At 36.3% G+C, this 20069-nt stretch overlaps 1 protein-coding gene across 3 annotated transcripts in view; it reads left to right on the forward strand.

Annotated features, from left to right (window-relative positions):
* The window catches only part of nectin3a (nectin cell adhesion molecule 3a), a 37537-nt gene extending 35335 nt beyond the window's left edge, over nt 1–2202 (forward strand). For all 3 annotated transcript variants that reach the window (XM_058745157.1, XM_058745158.1, XM_058745159.1), the window contains one exon: nt 437–2202. In XM_058745157.1, the coding sequence (XP_058601140.1) occupies nt 437–1077 (641 nt within the window). In that variant the 3' untranslated portion in view covers nt 1078–2202. The remainder of the gene's footprint in view (nt 1–436) is intronic.
* The last annotated feature ends 17867 nt before the right edge of the window (nt 2203–20069 follow it).

Consider the following 20069-nt stretch of genomic DNA (forward strand, 5'->3'; position numbering starts at 1 on the left):
AAATTATGCATGTAAATACATGTAAATATTTTAAATATATATATATATATATATATACTGTATGTGTGTGTATTTATATATACATAATAAATATACACAGTACACACACACATTATGTAAACAAAAACTTTGATTTTGGATGCATTTAATTGCAATTAATCATTTGACAGCACTAGTTTTTATATTTTATTTCATTTCAGTTAAAGTTGATTTTATTTCAAGTAAAAAAAAAATTTGTTTTAATTTAGTTAACTGCTCAATTTAATGTTTTATGCTCATTTTACAGCTAAATTGATTTAGTTTTAATAGTTTCAATTTTAATATCGTAATCAGTACCAGCCAGAATATTAAATCGGTGCGTTTTCTTCACAACTTGTCTTTAATTATGTATCTGTTTACCTGTATTTTAATATTTGTCTATATCTCACCCTCTCAGAGCCGCCCCCGACCACTGCAGCCCCAACCACCACCGGCACCACCAAGTCCATCCTTCCTGACACCAGCTTAACTATCACTGCTCCCATCAACCACCATGCCCACTTCAGCGCCCCGACTCAGGCTTCTCCGCTGGACAGCGGTCTGGGCACTATCGTGGGCGGTGCTGTTGGTGGGATCCTGATCCTGGTGTTGCTGATGGCGCTGGCAGGGGCTTTCTACATGCGCCAACGCCGGACATTCAGAGGAGACTACTACACCAAACAATACATCGGCCCATCCGACATGCAAAAAGAGACACAACTGGACGTCCTTCAACCCCATGAGCTTCAGGGCGTTTACGGAGATGACTCGGGCAACGGCAGCCAAGACTTGAAGCCCAAACCCGAAGGGGACATTATCTATCCCGATTATCCCAATGACCACAAAGACATGGAGGGCTGGGGAGACAATCTCAGCCTTCAGAGAGAGGGAACGTATTACTCCGACCACCACAACCATCATAACGTGAACCCCAGTGGGCCGCCGCTACACAATGGCTCCCCTTACCTGCAGGACGAGTGCTACGACAATGGCACAGACAGCGACTACGTGTCTCACGTAGATGGATCTGTGATTTCACGCAGGGAATGGTATGTTTGAAAAGGCAGGGGAACTTTTACTGGACAACAATAATTTAAAATCAGCAAGAAAGTGTTATTTAACTCAGCAGAGTGAGATAAAGTGTACGTATTTTATGTATTCTTCATGCTTGGTTTACGATTTCATCCTCACATTTTACACATGGCAAACGGCTGTAATTTACTGCAGATATGTTCTGGATGGTTTTCATTCGGTGGACTGCTGTGACTTCAGGATGTAAAGGGAGAGGTTTACATGGTTTATGATCATAGGGTGGATTTACACAAAGAAAACAAGTCTGCTAAAATTAAGCTACACTGTGTGCGTAACCATTCCAGTTACCGCATTGCACATGACTGTTGGCTTTAAAACCAGGTGCAGCGTATTCTTGGTTCCTTCCGCTCACTTTTTTTTTTATTAAATGTATACATATGACTTCTCCAGTGTAGGAGCAAAACATGACTTTATTTTCACATGAAGAGATGCATGAACTGAGTTTGAAAGTCTTGAGTCTTAACGTTTTGACTGCAGGGATATATTTTTTTTCTTTTTAATCAGTATTTTGATCTAGTTTTTGAGAAAATGTATCTAAATTTATTAGAATATATTAGTATTATATCAAATAATATAAATATCTTTAAGGTATTTTTTGAGAAGCAAAAATTGCATAAGATAGCATTCTTTGGTGTTCGATGAAAGAAAGTTTTTGTATTTATTATTATTATTAGTAGTAGTAGTATCAGTATTAGTATTAGTATTAGTATTGTTATTATTATTTTAAACACAAAAAAAATAGGTTTATGTTTAAAACAAGAAAAAATGGCAGTGGGGTAAGAAAAATAAACATAAATATGTATTATGCTAAGTGTACTCCTCAGCTAACTTTATTTAATATATTAATATTATATATTCTCCAGAAAAATGTATCTTATTTTAAATAATAGTATTTAAAATAAGATAAATTTTTCTGAGATTGCATAAAGAATATTTTTTTTTAAAAATGTAGTGTTCAATGGAAGAAAAAATATATATATCGTTGTTTTTATTAAAACAAGTTTTGTTTAAAACAAACAAAAAAATTGCCAGTCGAGTAAGAAAAATAAACTTAATTCAAGAAGTAATGTGCTAATTTTACTTGCAGCTTAATGTATTAAATACATTTCGATAATAATAATTATAATATCTTTATAATAAGATACATTTTTCTCAAGAAGAAATTGCATAAGATAGCATAAAGAATATTTAAAGATTTACGTTTCTTGGAAGAAAGTTTTTGTATTAGTATTTAAATTATCTTTTTTTAGGTTTATGTTTAAAACAAGAAAAAAATTGCCAGTAGCATTAAGTTTATTAAATTAAGTTTATTAAAAAATAAATGTTATTCAAATATAAAATGCATTTTTTCCTTCTCAGCTAAATTTAATACATTTTTTATGTGTAAATATATTTTTTTTCTCTGAAAAAAAGACAAAAATACTGATTAACGAATTTTCTTTTTGTAGAAATACAGCTTGTTTCATTTGACTCAAGACATGCAATTTTAACCCAGCTGGTCTATATTTTGATCTATTTCATCACACCCCTCCTACAGCAGTGTCTTTTTCATTAATGGATAAGTTAGAGAGCAATGGAAGCAGAACGGTTTTATGTGGTTGTGCTGAGGACCTGTCATAGGCTGATGGGGGGTTGATGTTCGCCGCAACAGATCAAAAGGACCACGGTCGGCCCCAGTGGTTTTACCGAAGCCATGTGGCCTTTGCCAATTTAGTTCACTCCTTTTAATTTTATGCTGATTTCTTTTTTTCTCTCCATCTCTCCACCCTTGTTACTCATTCACTCCCATCCCTGTGTCGAGAGCTTCAGATTTCCCAGAATAAACTGTCTGGCGCGCAGCAGACATGTGCTGCATAGGCTTCCTCTAGCATGCCTCACCTCAAAGATCGAACTTTGTAATTAATATTTTCTGCCCTCTTGCAAACAGACCTCATTCCATTCCGTCTCCGAGTTGTGCCGAGCATCTGTTCGCAAGCACGCAAGGTTGTTTTTCTCCATGGGTCTCGATGGTCACACGTTGCATGTCTGTTGAAAAAGATACGGCAGTTGCTAATGCTTGGATTCATTGTTCATAAATCAGCGGCAGTGTTGCTACAGCTGCAGTACAGTCTGTTTTGCGTTTTCAAGACAAAAGTCTTTTTTGTTCAAGAGATTGGGCTGCTTCTCATCTGTATCTTAACGGGGCAGTTATTTGTATCGCTAATTATTAGAAAGAAAGTATTGAATCATGTTAAAAAGACCATATCGCAAGAGTTTACCACACTGTAAAAGAATTTGGAGGACAAAACTCAACATTTTATGTTCATTGTTGCATTGAAAATTTTCAGTTAGCTCAATAAACAATGTATAAATTAATATGAAATTTTATTTTGACCTCCAGAATCTTTTATAGTGCATTTGACCCAGTTTTTCATTATTTTAATGGCCTTTTTTCTCATTTCACCTAGAAAGGTTCAAAACACAAACACACACACACACACACACAAAAAATCACAAAAAAGTTTTTATTTATTATTATTTCCTTTTTCTTTTTTTTTTTTTTCTGACTCTTGCATGCGTGGTCAATGTAACACAATTTCATAAAGTTGTAAAAATGTACAAAGCTGTACATTTACTACATAAAACACTGCATTTCTTCATTTTGAATAAATATATATTTACAAGCATAGTGCCTTTGGCCGTACATAAAAGCATCAGATATTTATTTTTTCACCATTCAATGACACGCTTTTCTGTTCTGTATTCCCGAAGTGTTATTTGTTGTTCCTGTTATTACTGTATTTTCTGGATTTGCCTTTCTTTAACAAGACGACTCTTGTTTTTGCAAGTTCAAAAGCACCAGCAATGGTGCAAACTCACTGGATATTTACAACAGTAGCACTTGCAAGTGTTACAGTGGCCAGTTGCGGTATATATTATTTTTTTGTACATATTCTGGCAGGAGATATTTGTCTATGGAATAAACATATTTTTATATAAGGCCAGAACATTAAGCAGAGGATGTTCACGCTTAGTTAACATGTGCTTTTTATCTTCTCATGTTCTTTTTTTTTTTTTTTTTTTTTTTTTAGTTCTCAGGAGTTTGAAAGATTATTTTGTACATATTAGAGTTATACAAATGATTGATGACTTGCCTATCATTTTGGAAATGAGGGACAGACATTGCTTTGTTTTTGATGCCTTCTGTTTATAATAAAAAAGTTCTTTTTGAACATGTCAAAGTGTTTGTGATTTTGTGTAACACTAACACTGTGATAAATTGTTTACACTTGGATCCATTTGGTTATTTTGGATAAAAGAAATGAATAGTTCAGCCGGTAATTATTTACTTACTTCCCTATAATTCCAAGCAATTTTTTTTGTCTGGAACACATAAGGATATATTTAGCAAAATGTTCAAGCTGCTCTTTTCCATACAATGACAAAGAATAAAGCTGTTAAAACAGCACTGAACTGAGGAGGGAGTACATGAAAATGTGGCTCTTTTTTCACACTCAATGCTTGCTAAGTATTTTGAGGTGTCAAGTTTAAATATGTACGAGTGTGACTGAGCTTGAAAGCTATGATACTGCATAGATAGACGGATGGACGGATGGATAGATGACAGACAGACAGACAGAGAATGTATCACTTTATCATTTTAAGTATAAACAAGTAAAAATTTAGAAAAATGCCAGTGTAGTAAAATAAAATACACTTTTAAAATGTTTTATTGTTCAACAGTTTGGGCTGCTTCTCATCCTTATAATAATGGGACAGTTATTTGTATAACTAATCATCGGAAATATATTCTTAAGAGTACCATTTCTAAACCCAGATATTTTCTCATTACATCCAGAAAATGTATGTAAATTTTTGTAAAAGTTATAACTCCTGTATGCATTTCTAATGTAACACACTAATTTAATGAAATGGCAAAACTGAGTGAAATTTGACAGTTACAAAGTTAAATACTACCATGCTTCCTTTATTTTAATGAATATATGTACATGCATATATAGCCTGTGTGTCAGGATTGGACCTGTTTTGTCATGTGTTGCCTCTGTTTCAGTTCCTGTTTTTCCATATATGGTCTTTTTCCTGTTCTTGTTTAGTTTGATTGCCTTATGATTCCTTGCGCCTGTGTCTGTAATTATCCTGTGTATTTAAGTTCCTGTTTGTTCCTTCCTTGCTGTTGGGTCTACTTGTTGAGTTTGTGTGTTTGCTCCTGTTTCCATGTTGGAGTCTCCCTTGTGTTTCGTCTGGAGCAGGGGGACAGATCTCTCGAGGACCATACGAGACTGTTCCTGCTCTTAGCAAACACCACCAGCTACCTGGACGATGTGCTCTGTGCGTTCTGACGCTAGTCTTAACATTGCGTGCAGAGCGCCATCATCCGAAGATGGTCCACGAGAGGATTTTGCTCCCTGCTCACCGTCAGTTCCGAGGAGGATCTTGCCAGTACCACTCCAGACCCAGAGCCCAGCCCTCCATCTCCCTGCTACACGGAGCCCAAGCCAGAGCCCACCGAGGATGGAGAGCTGGTTCCCGCCGCGATTGAGCCAGCACTATGGCGAGTGACTGAGTGGAGGATCGCCCCGGAAGTAGAGCCCAACCCGTCCGACCAGATGCGTGAGCCGGCTGACACGCCCATCGTGAGGGGGAAAGCCAGTGTGTGAGTGCTGAGAGGAGCTCTGCCCCCTGCACCGTGGCTGAGGGTGAGCTTATTATGGACCTAGGTAGAGGAGAGGTGGAAAAAGACCTGATTGACTGGGAGGCTGACCTGCTCCCTCTACTCCCTCCTTCATCGGAGCCCTTTGTCACCCCTGTTCCCTTGTCCAGCCCAGAGGGGGCTCCCGATCCTGAGTTTAACCCTGAAAGTTCAGAGGCTCACAAATGCCCGCCCTCCCGCCCGCTCCTGTTTCTTCCTCTGCTGTTGTCTGTCAGCCCCTCTGCTCGCCCTCAGCCCACCATCTATATGGTGTGAGCTTCGCAGGTCTGCCATCCTCCATCACTGTGGCAGGAGAATCCTTCTCCTCTGTCCCTAGCCTCCGAGGCCCGGACTCTGCCTCGGCCCGTAGACCCAGCGGCTCCACCTCGGCTCCTAGCTCCCTTGCCTCCACATCAAACGTCAATCCTCCAGCTCCACCGGGCTCCCTCATCCCTCCGGCTCCGCCTTGGTTGGGTGTCGACCCGCCATCGTCTCAGGACTCCGCTCCTCTGGCTGCACCTCGTTGCTCTGTCCCACTGCCTCCGTTGGGCTCCTTCCTCCCGCCAGCTCCACCTTGGTCCTCAGTCGCTCCGGCTCTGCCGCCGTTGGTCAGCCCCCTGGAGTCGGCGGCCATTCATCCTCCATAGCTCCTCCTTCCGTTGGCTCCACCATTGGCCACCGTTATGGCTGTGGCCTGGGTCCAGCTTGGCTCCTTCTGCTCCAAGCCCCTCCTGTCTCTTCGCTGGCTCCTCCCTCCTTTGCTCCCCCATGGACTCTGTCTGCTAGCCCCCTCCCGGGTGTCCGTCCTCCTCCTGAGCCTCCTCCCAAGTTCCCACCCATTTCTCTCTCTGTATCTACGGTGCGAGGACCCACCTTTCAGGAGGGGGCAAAATGTCAGGATTGGACCTGTTTTCTCATGTGTTGCCTCTGTTTCAGTTCCTGTTTTTCCATAAATGGTCTTACCTGTTTTTGTTTAGTTTGATTGTCTTATGATTGCACCTGTGTCTGTGATTTATCCTATGTATTTAAGTTCCTGTTTGTTCCTTCCTTGCTGTTGGGTCTACTCATTGAGTGTTTTCTCCTGTTTCCATGTTGGATTCTCCCTTGTGTTTTGTCAATAAAGATGGTTTAAGTTTACTTGTGCATTCTCCCTGCAACGACCGACAGTGACAAGTGTCTTTGGATGTACATAAAAGCTTTTTTTTTTTTTTTTTTTTTAGCATTCAGTGTCATGCTTTTCCCTTCTGTATTCCCAAAGTTCAAACAAAAACACAATGTAATATTTTATGCAGTGTTTCAGAATAAATTGATCTTGTTTTATGGCTTTTAATTATTTTAGGTCATTCTTGCCATAAACAATAGAATACATAAAGCAAATACTGACTGTTCCTCACACAAAGCTATTGCCTCTGCAGATTTGGAAAATAGACAACTAAACTACCTTTTGTTATTTTAATTCTTTTTTTTTTTTTTTTAAGTTTAACGGCTTCTTCATATTTTTACAGAATGGAAAAGAGCAGTTTGGACTTTCTCATTTTGTGCTCAGCAGACAAAATAATGTCTTACGGCTGTGTAGCAATATAAGAGTGAGTAAATGACAGAATTTCCATATTGGCCAAACTACATCCCTTTAATCTTCAAATATTGTCAATAACCAGATAAAGCTGTTGGAGGCAGTGAGGTCCAATCAGTCACGGACCCCAACTATGCCCTTTTTTGTCATCGATTTGTGTCAGCAGAATATTATGCACCTCTGAAAGGATTAAGGGTATTTGTGATTTGGAATACCAACAAAGGAAAGTCTGTTTCTTCATTGAAAACTTCGACTTTATGGGACCTGATTAGATTTAACTGAACTTCACCATGAAATGGGACCCAAAAGGCATGTCCCCAAAGGCCCCATGTGAAAGAATGCTTTGCACCTGTGATTATTGGCTACTGACCCGACGCATCACCCTCCATTAGATCCAACTCAGCACCCTCTCCATCACTGAGAGGGAAAATAGATTTTTGGCAATGAGAGGTAATCGATCACATCAGCACAACCCTGATGCATCATGCTGTCTATTCTTCTCTGTATTGACCAACCACACAAAAACATAGACACAACCCACACACAACGTCAGCTCTGGATCTGCCCCACCAGGACAGTCTTGAGTATTTCTCCCTGCTGTTGATTGATCCTGCAATGCGATCCTGGTAAAAAAAAAAAAAAAAAAAACAGACCCCCTGAAGGGTCTTATTCCAGTAGCCTTCTCCAATATTTTTTGTTTGAATGTATTTAGGAGACACTTTCACCCAAAGTGACCTATTTGGAATAATGTAACTGAAACTTAAAGTTGACATCAAATTCATCCTTGTGGTTAATCAGCAGCTTTCAGGGTTTTTAGGGAAAGCTCCAGGAGGCAAGCAGACCCTCGGTCACCCCTCATGTCCTACCCTTTGTCATGCTTTCAGCACTCAAGTGGCTCTAGTGTCTTCTCTGCAGCGGGACAGCTTTTGTGTTGTCGTGTTGTTTCACCGCAGTGGCCCCAATCTCATCCATCACTGCTTTCAGCAGCATGTTTGTCCAGTTTGAGTATAAATATCTCGCTGCTGGTGGCCTCAAGTTACCTTCTCCCTTCTCCTCTAATTTCAGCAATTTTTCATTTGCATCACCTCTTCTAGATGTTCTACACTTAACAAATCTAAAATGTGTAATCTTGTGGTTCTGGAGTAAATCTCTTGTCCCAAACCACACTTCTGATACTAGTTATCCACCTTTTTCTTCAAAGCGGAAGTAAGCCTATGGGTGAGACTTCCGGTTCATTAGCCGCTATAGGTAAATAACGAGGAGAATAACAACATGCAGTAAATGGTAAAACTGTTTGCACTACAAACCAGTGTGATCATAATTAAGATAATACATTAAAATAATATGATAAGACACACCAATTTTCAATATCAAGCAGCAAAACAAACTGTTTTGTACAGCTAAAAATAGCTGGACGCGGGTGAGACCGGAAGCTAGACCCATAGAATTTACAAATGGCCACGCCCATTTTTACAGCAAGAAAAAGGTGGATAGTTAAAAAACTAAAACAAAAAAAAAAAATAGTAATAATAATAATAATGAGTTTTTCATTTTATTGTAATATTTTAATTAGGGTTTTTTTTTTCTAGTAAAAAATCAAACAATCCTTAAAACAGTATAAAGTACGGTGACCGAGAGAGCTCAACACGCTGCAACTTAAGAAAACACATGCAAATAGAAAACATCTTCAACAGTTTGACAGCACATACTCATAACACAACCAAATATAGAAACATGCTGCAAAAACAGAAACGCGCTGCAAATACACACAACACAAACAAATACAGAAACGCGCTGCAAATACACACAACACAAACAAATACAGAATTGCGCTGCAAATACACACAACACAAACAAATACAGAAACACATGTCCGAGGTTCGTCACTTGTTGCGGTTTGCTTAAACATTTGCAATGTGGTCTGTGCATATTTGCAACATGTTTATGTTTTTGCAGCATGTTTCTGTATTGGTTTGTGTTGTGAGTGTTTGCAGTGCGTTTCTGTTTTTTGTCGCATTGTGAGTATTTGCAGCACGTGTGTTGTCAAACTGATGAATATGTTTTCTTAATTTGCTGGTGTTTTTTTTTTTCTATTTCTATGTGTTTTTTTGTTGTTGTTGTTGTTTGTTTCATTTGCAGTGCGTTGAGATCTCTCAGCCACCGTAATAAAGTTACTTTAGGCAAAACACTGCAGAAGATTCTGAAGTCAGACTCTGAATAACAGAATTTGGCTTCAAACATTTGGGTCCTACTGTAAGTCCACTTAAAGGATGAGTAACACCATTAAATATCAGGGTATTGTTCACCATGCTCTCCTGTAACTACTTAAATGTTGTTCAAATGTTCTCAGGTCAGAAACTGGGACTCCCACTGGGTTCCAGCAGCTTGGATTTAAAGGTTGTAGAGCAGGCTACTCTCATTCTTGTTCATCCTAGAAAAAAAATGAGCACAAGATCACACCATTGTTGGCTAATGAACACAACCCAAGCATCGGGGAGCTCACATCAAAGGCCACAACTGACACAGCAGAACACACAAATTGTCTGAGCTCATGGATTTGGAAATAATGAAATGCTTCAGAGGGGGAGAAAGTGGGTGATAGTTAAAACACAAAGTGGGGTCCTGTGGAAAGAATGCCTGGTTTGGAAAATTCATCCAGAAAACAAAATAGAGTTGCAATACTTCTGTCTTAAACAAGTGTTCCCTTTGGGTCAGTGCTTCACGTCTGATTATGTGAGTGACTCTGGAGGTAAATGCGGGAATGTGGGGGGTTTGAAGAGGTTCTTCTTACATCAGCAGAAAAATGCAGTCTCCATAGAAACTTGGCTTGCTGCGCTCTGTGAATGAGGACAAGTCATTGAGCACGACAGGCCTCTCCAATATTTACCAAATGACTCCCACGACTGTTTGTTGTTTAGTGTTTCTTCACTGAGAGAGAAACAGCAGCCAACTGCATGCTCAGAAACTTGTTAAACTTGTTAAATCGACAGTAAATTTGTAGCAGCTGTGTTTACCAAAACCTTTGTACTAAATACAATGACAATGTAGTACAATAGCTTACAGTAATAAATAACTAACATACAATAACAGTGACAATGTGTAATCTATCTATCCATCCATCTATATGTTTGTGTATACAGTCATAGAAATTACATATATATTAAAATATTATGAATTAATATTATGATCATTTTAATAAATAGCTTGAGATAAACTAACTCAAGAACTTTTGTATAAAATAACAAACAATATTGTGCTGTACAGTAAAATTAAGTATTTTTCTCTTTTTTTTACCATACACGGTAAACTAACTTACACTTAATTACACTTAAAAGAAAATTTCTTTTCCTGTTAAAATTATATTTGTTTTTATAAAAACATTTAAAGGGTACTGTGTCAACTGTGTAACTTTTTATAATAATAATAATAATAAATAAAAAAAATTGTCCTAAACATTTACACAGACATTCAAATGAGAAATGTTTAAATGAACTAGTGGGCTCTTAATTGCTTTGTAAATGAGGCATTTATATACAGAAACTTCATGACTACAAGGCAACAAAAGATTGTTATTATTGAACTCCAGTGAGAGTGAGAAGAAAGACAGAATGGGTTCATTTTCATCATTGCGTTGAATTCTGGAGGCTTCAGACGGTAAAGACAAAATGTGAGAAGTTACTACAGAATCCTTGAGAAACCTCAGATGTCTTGTGCGTATTGGCTCCAGCCGTTTGACTAGTCTTGGGATCCGTTGAGAACCAGCACCTAAAAATACAGTTCAGTAGTTTGTGGTTTTGATAATGAGAACATGTGTGATTTAAAGCCTCTCTCGTGACCTGGGCTCTAATTGGGATCGTGGCATTTAAGCCCTGTGAACAATTTGGGTGGGCAACAGTTTCACTGAAAACTGACAGTGAAACAACCCCACAGTGTTTTTAGTGCTGAAGCAAATATAATCCTACATGAACTGAAATCCTTTGAAACAATATACAACCCCCAATTCCTGAAGTTCTGGACTTTTGACTTCTTTAATGATTTCTTTTTCAAGCCTAAATCTTTTGATTGTAATACCATGTGCGGCCATCTGCCTCTCTTGTAATGTTTCTTTTGCCAGTGAGGCACTTACTGCAACAGTTTCCTTGTGTTGCTGAGGCATTTTGATGTGTTTATCCCACCTGTTGTGCTGCTAACAGGTGGACAGATAAGAACCACAAGAAAAGACAGAGGATTTCGCACAGCGGCGTCTCAGAATGGGCATTATGTGTGTTCAAAGACTGTATAATTAGACTATATGAGAGTATTTATAGTGTGTGCACATGGTCACTCATCAACATTGCCTCTATAATTAAAACATCTATCAACATCTGGTTTTTAATTTCCCAAAGCGTCTGTAGTTGCTGCCATATTGAGACTTGGAGAAAGATTTTACATTGTTCTCTATATCTCACAGATTGCTACAAATCGAACTGCAGTCTTTGAATTTTAGATATATGTACACTACTGTTTTATGGGTTTAGAGTATGAGTTATTTTAACTATTTTTATTTATTTTATTTTATTTTTGTAATCATTTTAATTAATACATTTATTCTAGGATGCTTTACATTTATTTTAAAAAATGACAGTGAATATGTTTACGGGTTCAAATGAATGCAGTTCTTTAAAGTTTTTTTTCAGAGAATCCACAAAAATATTAAGCAGCACAACTATTTTCAACATTTAAATAATAATAATAATAATAAAATGTTTCTTGAATGTCAAATCATCAAAAATACAATTTAAAATATATTTAAATAGAAAACAGTTACTTTAAATGTTATTAATATTTCACAATTGTGCTGTTTTACTGTAAAAATGCAGTTTCGGTGATAAGACAGTTCTTGTAAAAACATTAATAAATTTAACATAAATTGTATGTTCCAACAGTTAAAGTACCACTAAAATATTTATAATAAGAAAGAATAATATAATATAATATAATATAATATAATATAATATAATATAATATAATATAATATATAATATAATATAATATAATATAATATAATATAATATAATATAATATAATACAATATAATATAATATAATATAATATAATATAATATATAAAGCTTTAAAAAAAAAAAAAAAACATCTTAAATTTAAGCATAGAGTAGAACAACAAAATATGACTTTACCTCAAATAATTAAATAAATGCTTTACAAAATAATTTTTACTATTTCACATAGCAGAACAATTACATTTCAATACAAGTTCATTACATCCGTCCCACCCCTCAACCCGCTATCTGCCCTACTATAAGCAACTTAGCAGCTGTTCAGTAAAACGTTCTTGCCGCAGTCATTTGCTTTGATTAATTGCTGTTCCTTCTTGATTCTTTTAATGAAAGCTGAGGAGACCAGGGATTAAGGCATCCCAGTTTTAAAACGGTTTTGCTATATTTTTAAAAGTGGTCCACCACAAAATACATTTCTACAATGGCAGGGAGGAGGATGAGGTTAAAGAGTCTAATAAATTGCTTATGATAGAATGTTAGGGGAACAGCCAGCCTTTAAAAGCCATTAAAGGCAAGCAGCTTGAAGCCCTAATTACAGGGACTTAACATCGGGCTGTGCTGCATTCATGCTGTGACGGTCAGAAGTTAGCCTCTGTTTTGGCCTGCTGCGCTAGAGGAAGCAAAATAGACTCTCCCTGTCAAAGCGATGAAGAGTTGCGCTGCGCATTGCTAAGATTTTCAGTCACATTGCCAAGAAACCGAATGAGAAGAGAAAATGGTAAGAATGCAAATTCAGACTTCAGTGTTAAATAGCACTTGACTTTATCCATGGTTACACCCCAAACAGCCATTAAAACATATAATAAATAATTCTAAATTGCCCCTGAATGCTCTATTATGTGTCTATGCCAACTAAAATTCCACAGGAAGAAAGATGAACTGTGGAGGAGATGGAGAAGAAAAGAGCTAAGCATTTCTCTACGACTCGAAAAAGCAACTATAAGGAAGTATTCACGTAACACCTCTTAACCTTGGCCTGCTCTGTTTCCTTCAGTGTAATTTCTCCTCCGGGCCCCTGTTGCAGTTTTATAATCAATACCACATTGTGGGGAAACTAATGTCATACTCTTTATGTAATGTTATTAGTTGCCAAATGTAGATGGTGCATTAACTAAAGTTATTGAAATTCTGTACACAACATACCCCGATAAATTACTCAAAGACAAAATATAAAAAATATTTTGTCTTGTTCATCCTAGCATTGTTTGAAAAGGATACATGGGCTAAACGTTTTATAGCAAAATGCAGACGCAATTTAATCTTGCTGTCAAAATAGTCTGTATGGCTTAGGTTTTAATTTGTCTAATGGCCGATGCAAGCAGCACTGTATTTGATCTTAAAATGTGCACTTTGTTTGTAGAATGATATTAAACCCACAATGTAAACAATGAAAATTAAAATTCTAATCAGTGGAAAGAGAACAAAACAAAACAAAAACATAAAATGAAACAACTTTTTAGGCCTAAGGGGCCATTCACACAGACCATGTTTATGCGGTTAAAAAACACAAGACAAATGGGCAAAAAACATGTTTCTTGAACATTGCATCATGCCGAGACACTGGAAAAGCTGCAAGGTTCAAGCACTATCATCAAACACATCCGTCTAGTGAGTGTTTACAAAGAAAAAGATTGTTAAAGTAGTGCAGCTGAACGGAAAAATGTGTTGTGTGTTAAAAAAAACGTATGCACAAGTGTGTAGTACACAGAGGTGTTTTGCTACAGAAGATTTTTTTGGGAAATATGTACTTATTGTACACGTTGTATTCTCTACACTGCCACAAGGGGAGCTATAGCGTAAATATTTGCTTATGGTCAGTTTTGCCTCTTTCATGTCCACCTTATTCTTCAATGTGGAAGTAAACCGTTTTCTGTGAATGTGTGAGACTTCCGGTTCATAAGCCGCCATAGAGAAATAACGAGAAGAATAACAATGTGCAGTAAATGGTAAAACTGCTTGCACAACAAACCAATGTGTTCATAATTAAGACAATACATTAAAATAATATGGTAAGACTCACCAATTCGCAATATCAAGCAGAAAAACGAGTGGTTTTGTACAGCTAAAAATAACTGAAAGCAAATGACACCGGAAGCCAGACACATTAAATTTACAAATGGCCGTGTCTGCTCTAACGGGTAAAATGATGTGGATAGAAGCGTGCGTTTCCGCCACTGAATAAAACATTTAAAAATGTAATTGCGACTTTATATCAAAAGTCAGTACTAATGCAACATTTAAACTCACAACTCCTTTTTTGACTTTTTCCAATTCTTTTTTCTCCGATTTTTGAGTTAATATCTCACAATTCTGTCTTTGTAACACAAAATCACGAGTTATGAAGTCAAAATTGGAGAATATAAGCTCGCAATTGTAAGGAAATAGTCAGTCTTTTTATCCTCAGAAGAATTGGACTTTATAACTCACAATTATAAGAACTGCGAGAAAAACGTCAGAATTGTGAGATATAAACTTGCAATTGCGAGAAAAAAAGTCAGAATAATGTCAAAATTGCATGATATAAATTGGGATTTGCGAAATGTAAACTCGCAATGGTGAGAGAAAAGTTTATATCTCGCAATTTTGACGTTTTTCTCGCAATTCTTATAATTGGATAAAAAGACAAAAGACAAAAGACAAAAGTTTTTCTTACAATTGCGAGCTTATATTGTCCAATTTTGACTTTATAACGTGATTTTGTGTTACAAAGACAGAATTGTGAGATATTAACTCAAAAATCGGAGAGAAAAAAAATTGGAAAAAGTCAAAAATGAAAAACCTTTTCTAGGAGTTGTGAGTTTAAATCTTGCATTAGTACTGACTTTTTGCAGTTGTGAGTTTATCACGCTATTCTGACTTTATTTAGTTTCAATAATGAAATTCTTACTTTATAACGATATGAATTCACAATTGTGAGACAAAAAGTTTTACATGTTTTATTCAGCGGCAGAAATAGGCTTCCATACTTTCAACTTCCGTCATGAAAGAACAACAGTTTGTTGAGTCTTTCTGAGCAAGTTAAAATCAGTATGTTTATAGCAACTTGAATAATAACACATCCAGTTTGTAGCTGCATTGCACCATTAAGTACCGAGGTATGTCCAAGGTTTGCATTTGTGCCGCGTAGGCTACTTGTGTAAAGTATATTTCCACCCTCAAACAAGCAAGTGATTAAACAGCATGTAAGACTGCAAGACCTTAAAGTTATATTTGTAACCCCACTGACAGTAAATCACAGAGTAATATAGTGCTTTCAATTAGTTCCGTCTCGCTAGTGGCACCTCTGGTGTCTGAGTAACAAAAGGCCTTCTGACAGCTCCTCAGTTCCCGTGTTGCCCGGGCATCCAGTCACGTTATTAAATTCACCACTGGCAGCGATACCTGGAGGGCTCGTGCATTTATGTCATTCCGTCATTGGGGATAAAGGCTCTGGAAGCCGTGACAATGCAATTTCATTTCTCCCTGCTTTTGTAATGCCAGAATGCAATAAAACTGTCTGGCCTCATGTCTGGCTCCAGTCGGACTGTTTTACTGACCCAAAATTCTAGCCCTGAAAACTATTAGTAGCAAAATGTCATGTAGAATAATGGCGTCTTGTTCCTTGTAGGTTTAGCTGTTGGACACCATAAAGAAGCTGCTGATGAACAAGTGAGTCACTAACTACCCGGGAGGTAAACCTCACATGTTTTAATGACTAGCCTATACTGAAATTATGGGCTACAGGTCAAATCAAATATCTGTTTATTTGATTTGGCAGTCGTAACTTTGGTGTAAGAGGTCTGTGTGTGGGTATTAAATGCCTCTTATCTGTTAAAAGTTTATAGAGTCATTTTGGTTTCTTGCTTTTTGGTAGAAGATGCTGATATTTAAGTGAAAAGATTAATTTTCCACTGTAGCCAGTTTTATTTTGGTGGTTCTGGTTGATTTTTTGGGAAGCTGCAGCTAAAAAATGTCTGCCTTTCAGTATTTCCATCTAAGCACAAAAGAGTGGTATCAAGTATCAAATGAAAAAAAAAAAAACTTTTATATATCAGTACTTTTTAGCCTCTCTTTGTGGCTTTATCTTTGAGATAAACCATGTGATTAAACGAACAACCAATTTACTTGTTAAGTCAGAACGCCCTTGAGGAGAGAAATATATTTTCTGGGCATATCACCTCAACTGATGCATAACATTTGCTTTTAATAATTAAATTTGTGGGAGTGTGCTGTATAGAGATTTTTTGACTGAATTATAGCTGGCTTTTGCCTAAATTGCAGACCTGGGAAGGTTGTTCAGAAGGTTTGTAGTACAAAATAAATAAATAAATAAATAAATATAAATGAACTGATTTACTACCCATTGATGAGAGCTTCAGCTACTGCTGTTAAAAAAAAAAAAAAAGCTATAATATTTCAGATTTTAAACACCAAAAAATGCTGTAGAAAAATCAAAACATTGGGTCTTTGAAGTGATGGTTCTTATTTATTTGTTTATTTATTTTATTTTATTTTTATAGTTTAACTGACAATCTCAATCATTAACAGCTAAATATTGGTTATCTTTGAACTTTACATTTATTACAATTATTTTCTATTATGTATCTATTGTATAAGAAAAATATTGACATTTTATTTAACATTTATTTATTTATTGCTTGTTTGTTTTTATTTTATTAGACAATTTTTATTAGTCATCATGTATGACTAAATGTATTTTTGTAATTATTTGTAAATTTAACCTTTAAAATTAGTTAAATGTATACACATACGTATACACACAAACACAAGCTATTTATTCATTAATTAATTTTGAATATTTACATTTTATTTAACTTTTAATGTATTTTATTTATTTATTTATTTATTTTTTGCCACTGTATATATGCATTTATAAATTATTCTATTTTTATTAGTAAGTATTTTATCACTTCCACTGTATAAAGAGTGGATTGTTATTGATTGAAATGTAATACTTTTTTTTTTTTCTTAACCATTTCTTTAATTTTCCTATTTAGGTTTCAGGTAAATTTTCTGGACAAAAGTGCGCGGTTGTTTATATCTTGAGCTGAAACGACCTCACATTAAGCGTTAATAGCACAACTAATTACTTGCGATTAACATGGGCCTATTAGGGAAATTGATCTCGCCATCGGCAACGATTTACTACAGCTGTTGTTTATAAACATCAAGGGCAAGGGCTTCTGACTGATACTCCTGGCCACATGTATTTCTACAGTCAGCACAAGCAAACAGAGAGTAAATAGAATCTTTTGTCTCTGTTGTATCACATTAAAGGCTGAGCAGTGATTATGTGGCTGGAGCGGTTTGGCAGGAAGCTACAAAAGCGGACAGCGCTTCTATCTTGTGTCCACCTCTTTCTAAACATTTATTTGTGATAAAATCAGTGCAGGGTCATCATTTAGCTGTTTGACACTATCAGAAACCTAATTGTGCAACTAATATAAAGTGCATTTCAAACATCGAAGCATACACAAGCAAAGGCTGAAAGCAAAGGCTGACTGTAAGGTCATTAGAACCAGATCAATAATGCAAATGAACAGACAGTTGCAACAGCAAGTGTGACAGACCATTTTAGATGAACACCACTTTGAACCTATTAGATCAGCACAGAGACAGCTCCCCTGGGAAATGCAGCTTTAAGGAGATTTTATTTTGATTTGCATTTATTTATCAGAATTTGAGAGTATGAGATGGAAAGAATAAATTTGTTTCTTTATTCTAGCCGCACTGCTCATTACACCTAATGTGCAGTTAATACTGTTACAATGGCCAAATTAATAAATGTAAACGTAGCTTCCTCCAAAAGTTAATTTAATGCACTTTTGGAAGGGTCCCTAATAGACACCTGAGTCAGTTTTGGTTTTCATACTATACAATAAAATTGGGTTTTTATTGTATACAATATTTTATATTATACAGGTGTGTGTGTGTGTGTGTGTGTGTGTGCTGCTTTTGTGAAAAGTCAGGACATAGATTTGTATAATGACAGTATTACAAGGTGAAGGTGACATCTCAGGACATTGACCCATGTCCCCACTTTTCAAAACGCTTATAAATCACTCAGAATGAGGTTTTTTGGGGGAAAGTTGAAATGCCTCCTGTAAGGGGTAGGTTTAGGTGTAGGTTGTTGTAGGGCAATAGCACAAACAGTAAGTACAGTATAAAAACCATTACGCCTATGGGATGTCCCCACTTTTCACAAAAACGAACGTGTGTGTGTGTGTGTGTGTGTGTGTGTGTGTGTGTGTGTGTGTATTATTAATATTATTATTATTGACATATTGTTTATATATAATTTCTATTCAGTTTTTAATTCCTTGTACAATATTTTATATTATACATATACAGGTGTGTGTGTGTGTGTGTGTGTGTGTTTATTTATTTTTAATTAAGGAAACCATTTATTTGTTTGTTTAGTTAGTTAGTTATTATTTGTGTGTTTATTTGGATATTTATTTGTTTCATGTTATGCATGTGTATTTATTTTGTTATTTATTTTTTATTTACTTGTTTCATGTTATATTTTCAGAGAATCTTCTCATCAGCTAAATATTTGTTGTTGTTGTTGTTGTTGTTTTTGAAAAGATTTTAAAATGCATTTACTATTTATAAATTAATTTAATGCGGGGTTTTTTTTTTAAGTCTGTCAAATGAACATCTGTGTCACTGTGTTTTTACCCTTAGATGGCAGTCATGGGTTGTGCTTGGCACTCTGCATGACTGATGACTTGTTTTATAGATGTTTCCTTACAACATTTCTTTTCCTTCTAAAATTTCCTTCAGATAGTGACACTAGTTTGACTAAGTGCTCATCATACAAGACACATTTTGGGAATGATTAGAACTATTGCTGAAAACAATAAAAACATAAAGTTTTAATGGCCTCATAAAAATACATGATATCTGGTTGGCCGGTCAGGTGGAATGCTGACTATGCTTAAATTAGATTCCCCAGGGGACAAAATATAGCACACTTAAGTGAGCATTTATGTACGATTCGGCTTCAAGAAATTTATTGATTATTCCCTCCAATGTCATGCCTCTATACGCAGCACTTTGCGCTCTCATTCACAGGATGCGTGTGGATTTTCTGTTGCGTCAGCTTGAAGAAATAACGCATGAAAGGAGATGTAATTGTAATTACTTGCCACTTAATTAATAGCATTCTGTTCCCAATCTTCATAAGCTCATTTACTCTGCATGCAATACTTTCATCAGAACTGGACTTTAATCTTTTTACAATTTATATGAAGGAATTTGTTTTTTAGAATCAAACTTAGCATGAAAGTGCAACCCATTTTACTTCTGTTATGTAAGATTGATTGATTTTATCCATCTGGAATAGAGTAGGCTTAGTAAAATGTCCCTTGAGCTCCACTATGAGAAGGATGTTCTGCTGACTTCATCCCTTGGCTGGAAGAAATGTGGACTCCCCAATGTTAGGACATCAGTGCTTGTTGGCATGGAAAAGCTTCCTAGTTTGCTAGTTTTTCGCAGTGACAGAGAGTGGTGGATGGGTTGCCAGGAGTGGTGGGCGAAAGTTTGGCTTCCTCTCAGAAACGTGGCGTGGACATCAAATCATCTGCCATCTGTTATTAATGCCATCATTATTAGATGTTTCTATGTAAGCATCATTC

This window comes from Onychostoma macrolepis, chromosome 15 (genome assembly GCF_012432095.1).
Source record: "Onychostoma macrolepis isolate SWU-2019 chromosome 15, ASM1243209v1, whole genome shotgun sequence".
Taxonomy (NCBI): domain Eukaryota; kingdom Metazoa; phylum Chordata; class Actinopteri; order Cypriniformes; family Cyprinidae; genus Onychostoma; species Onychostoma macrolepis.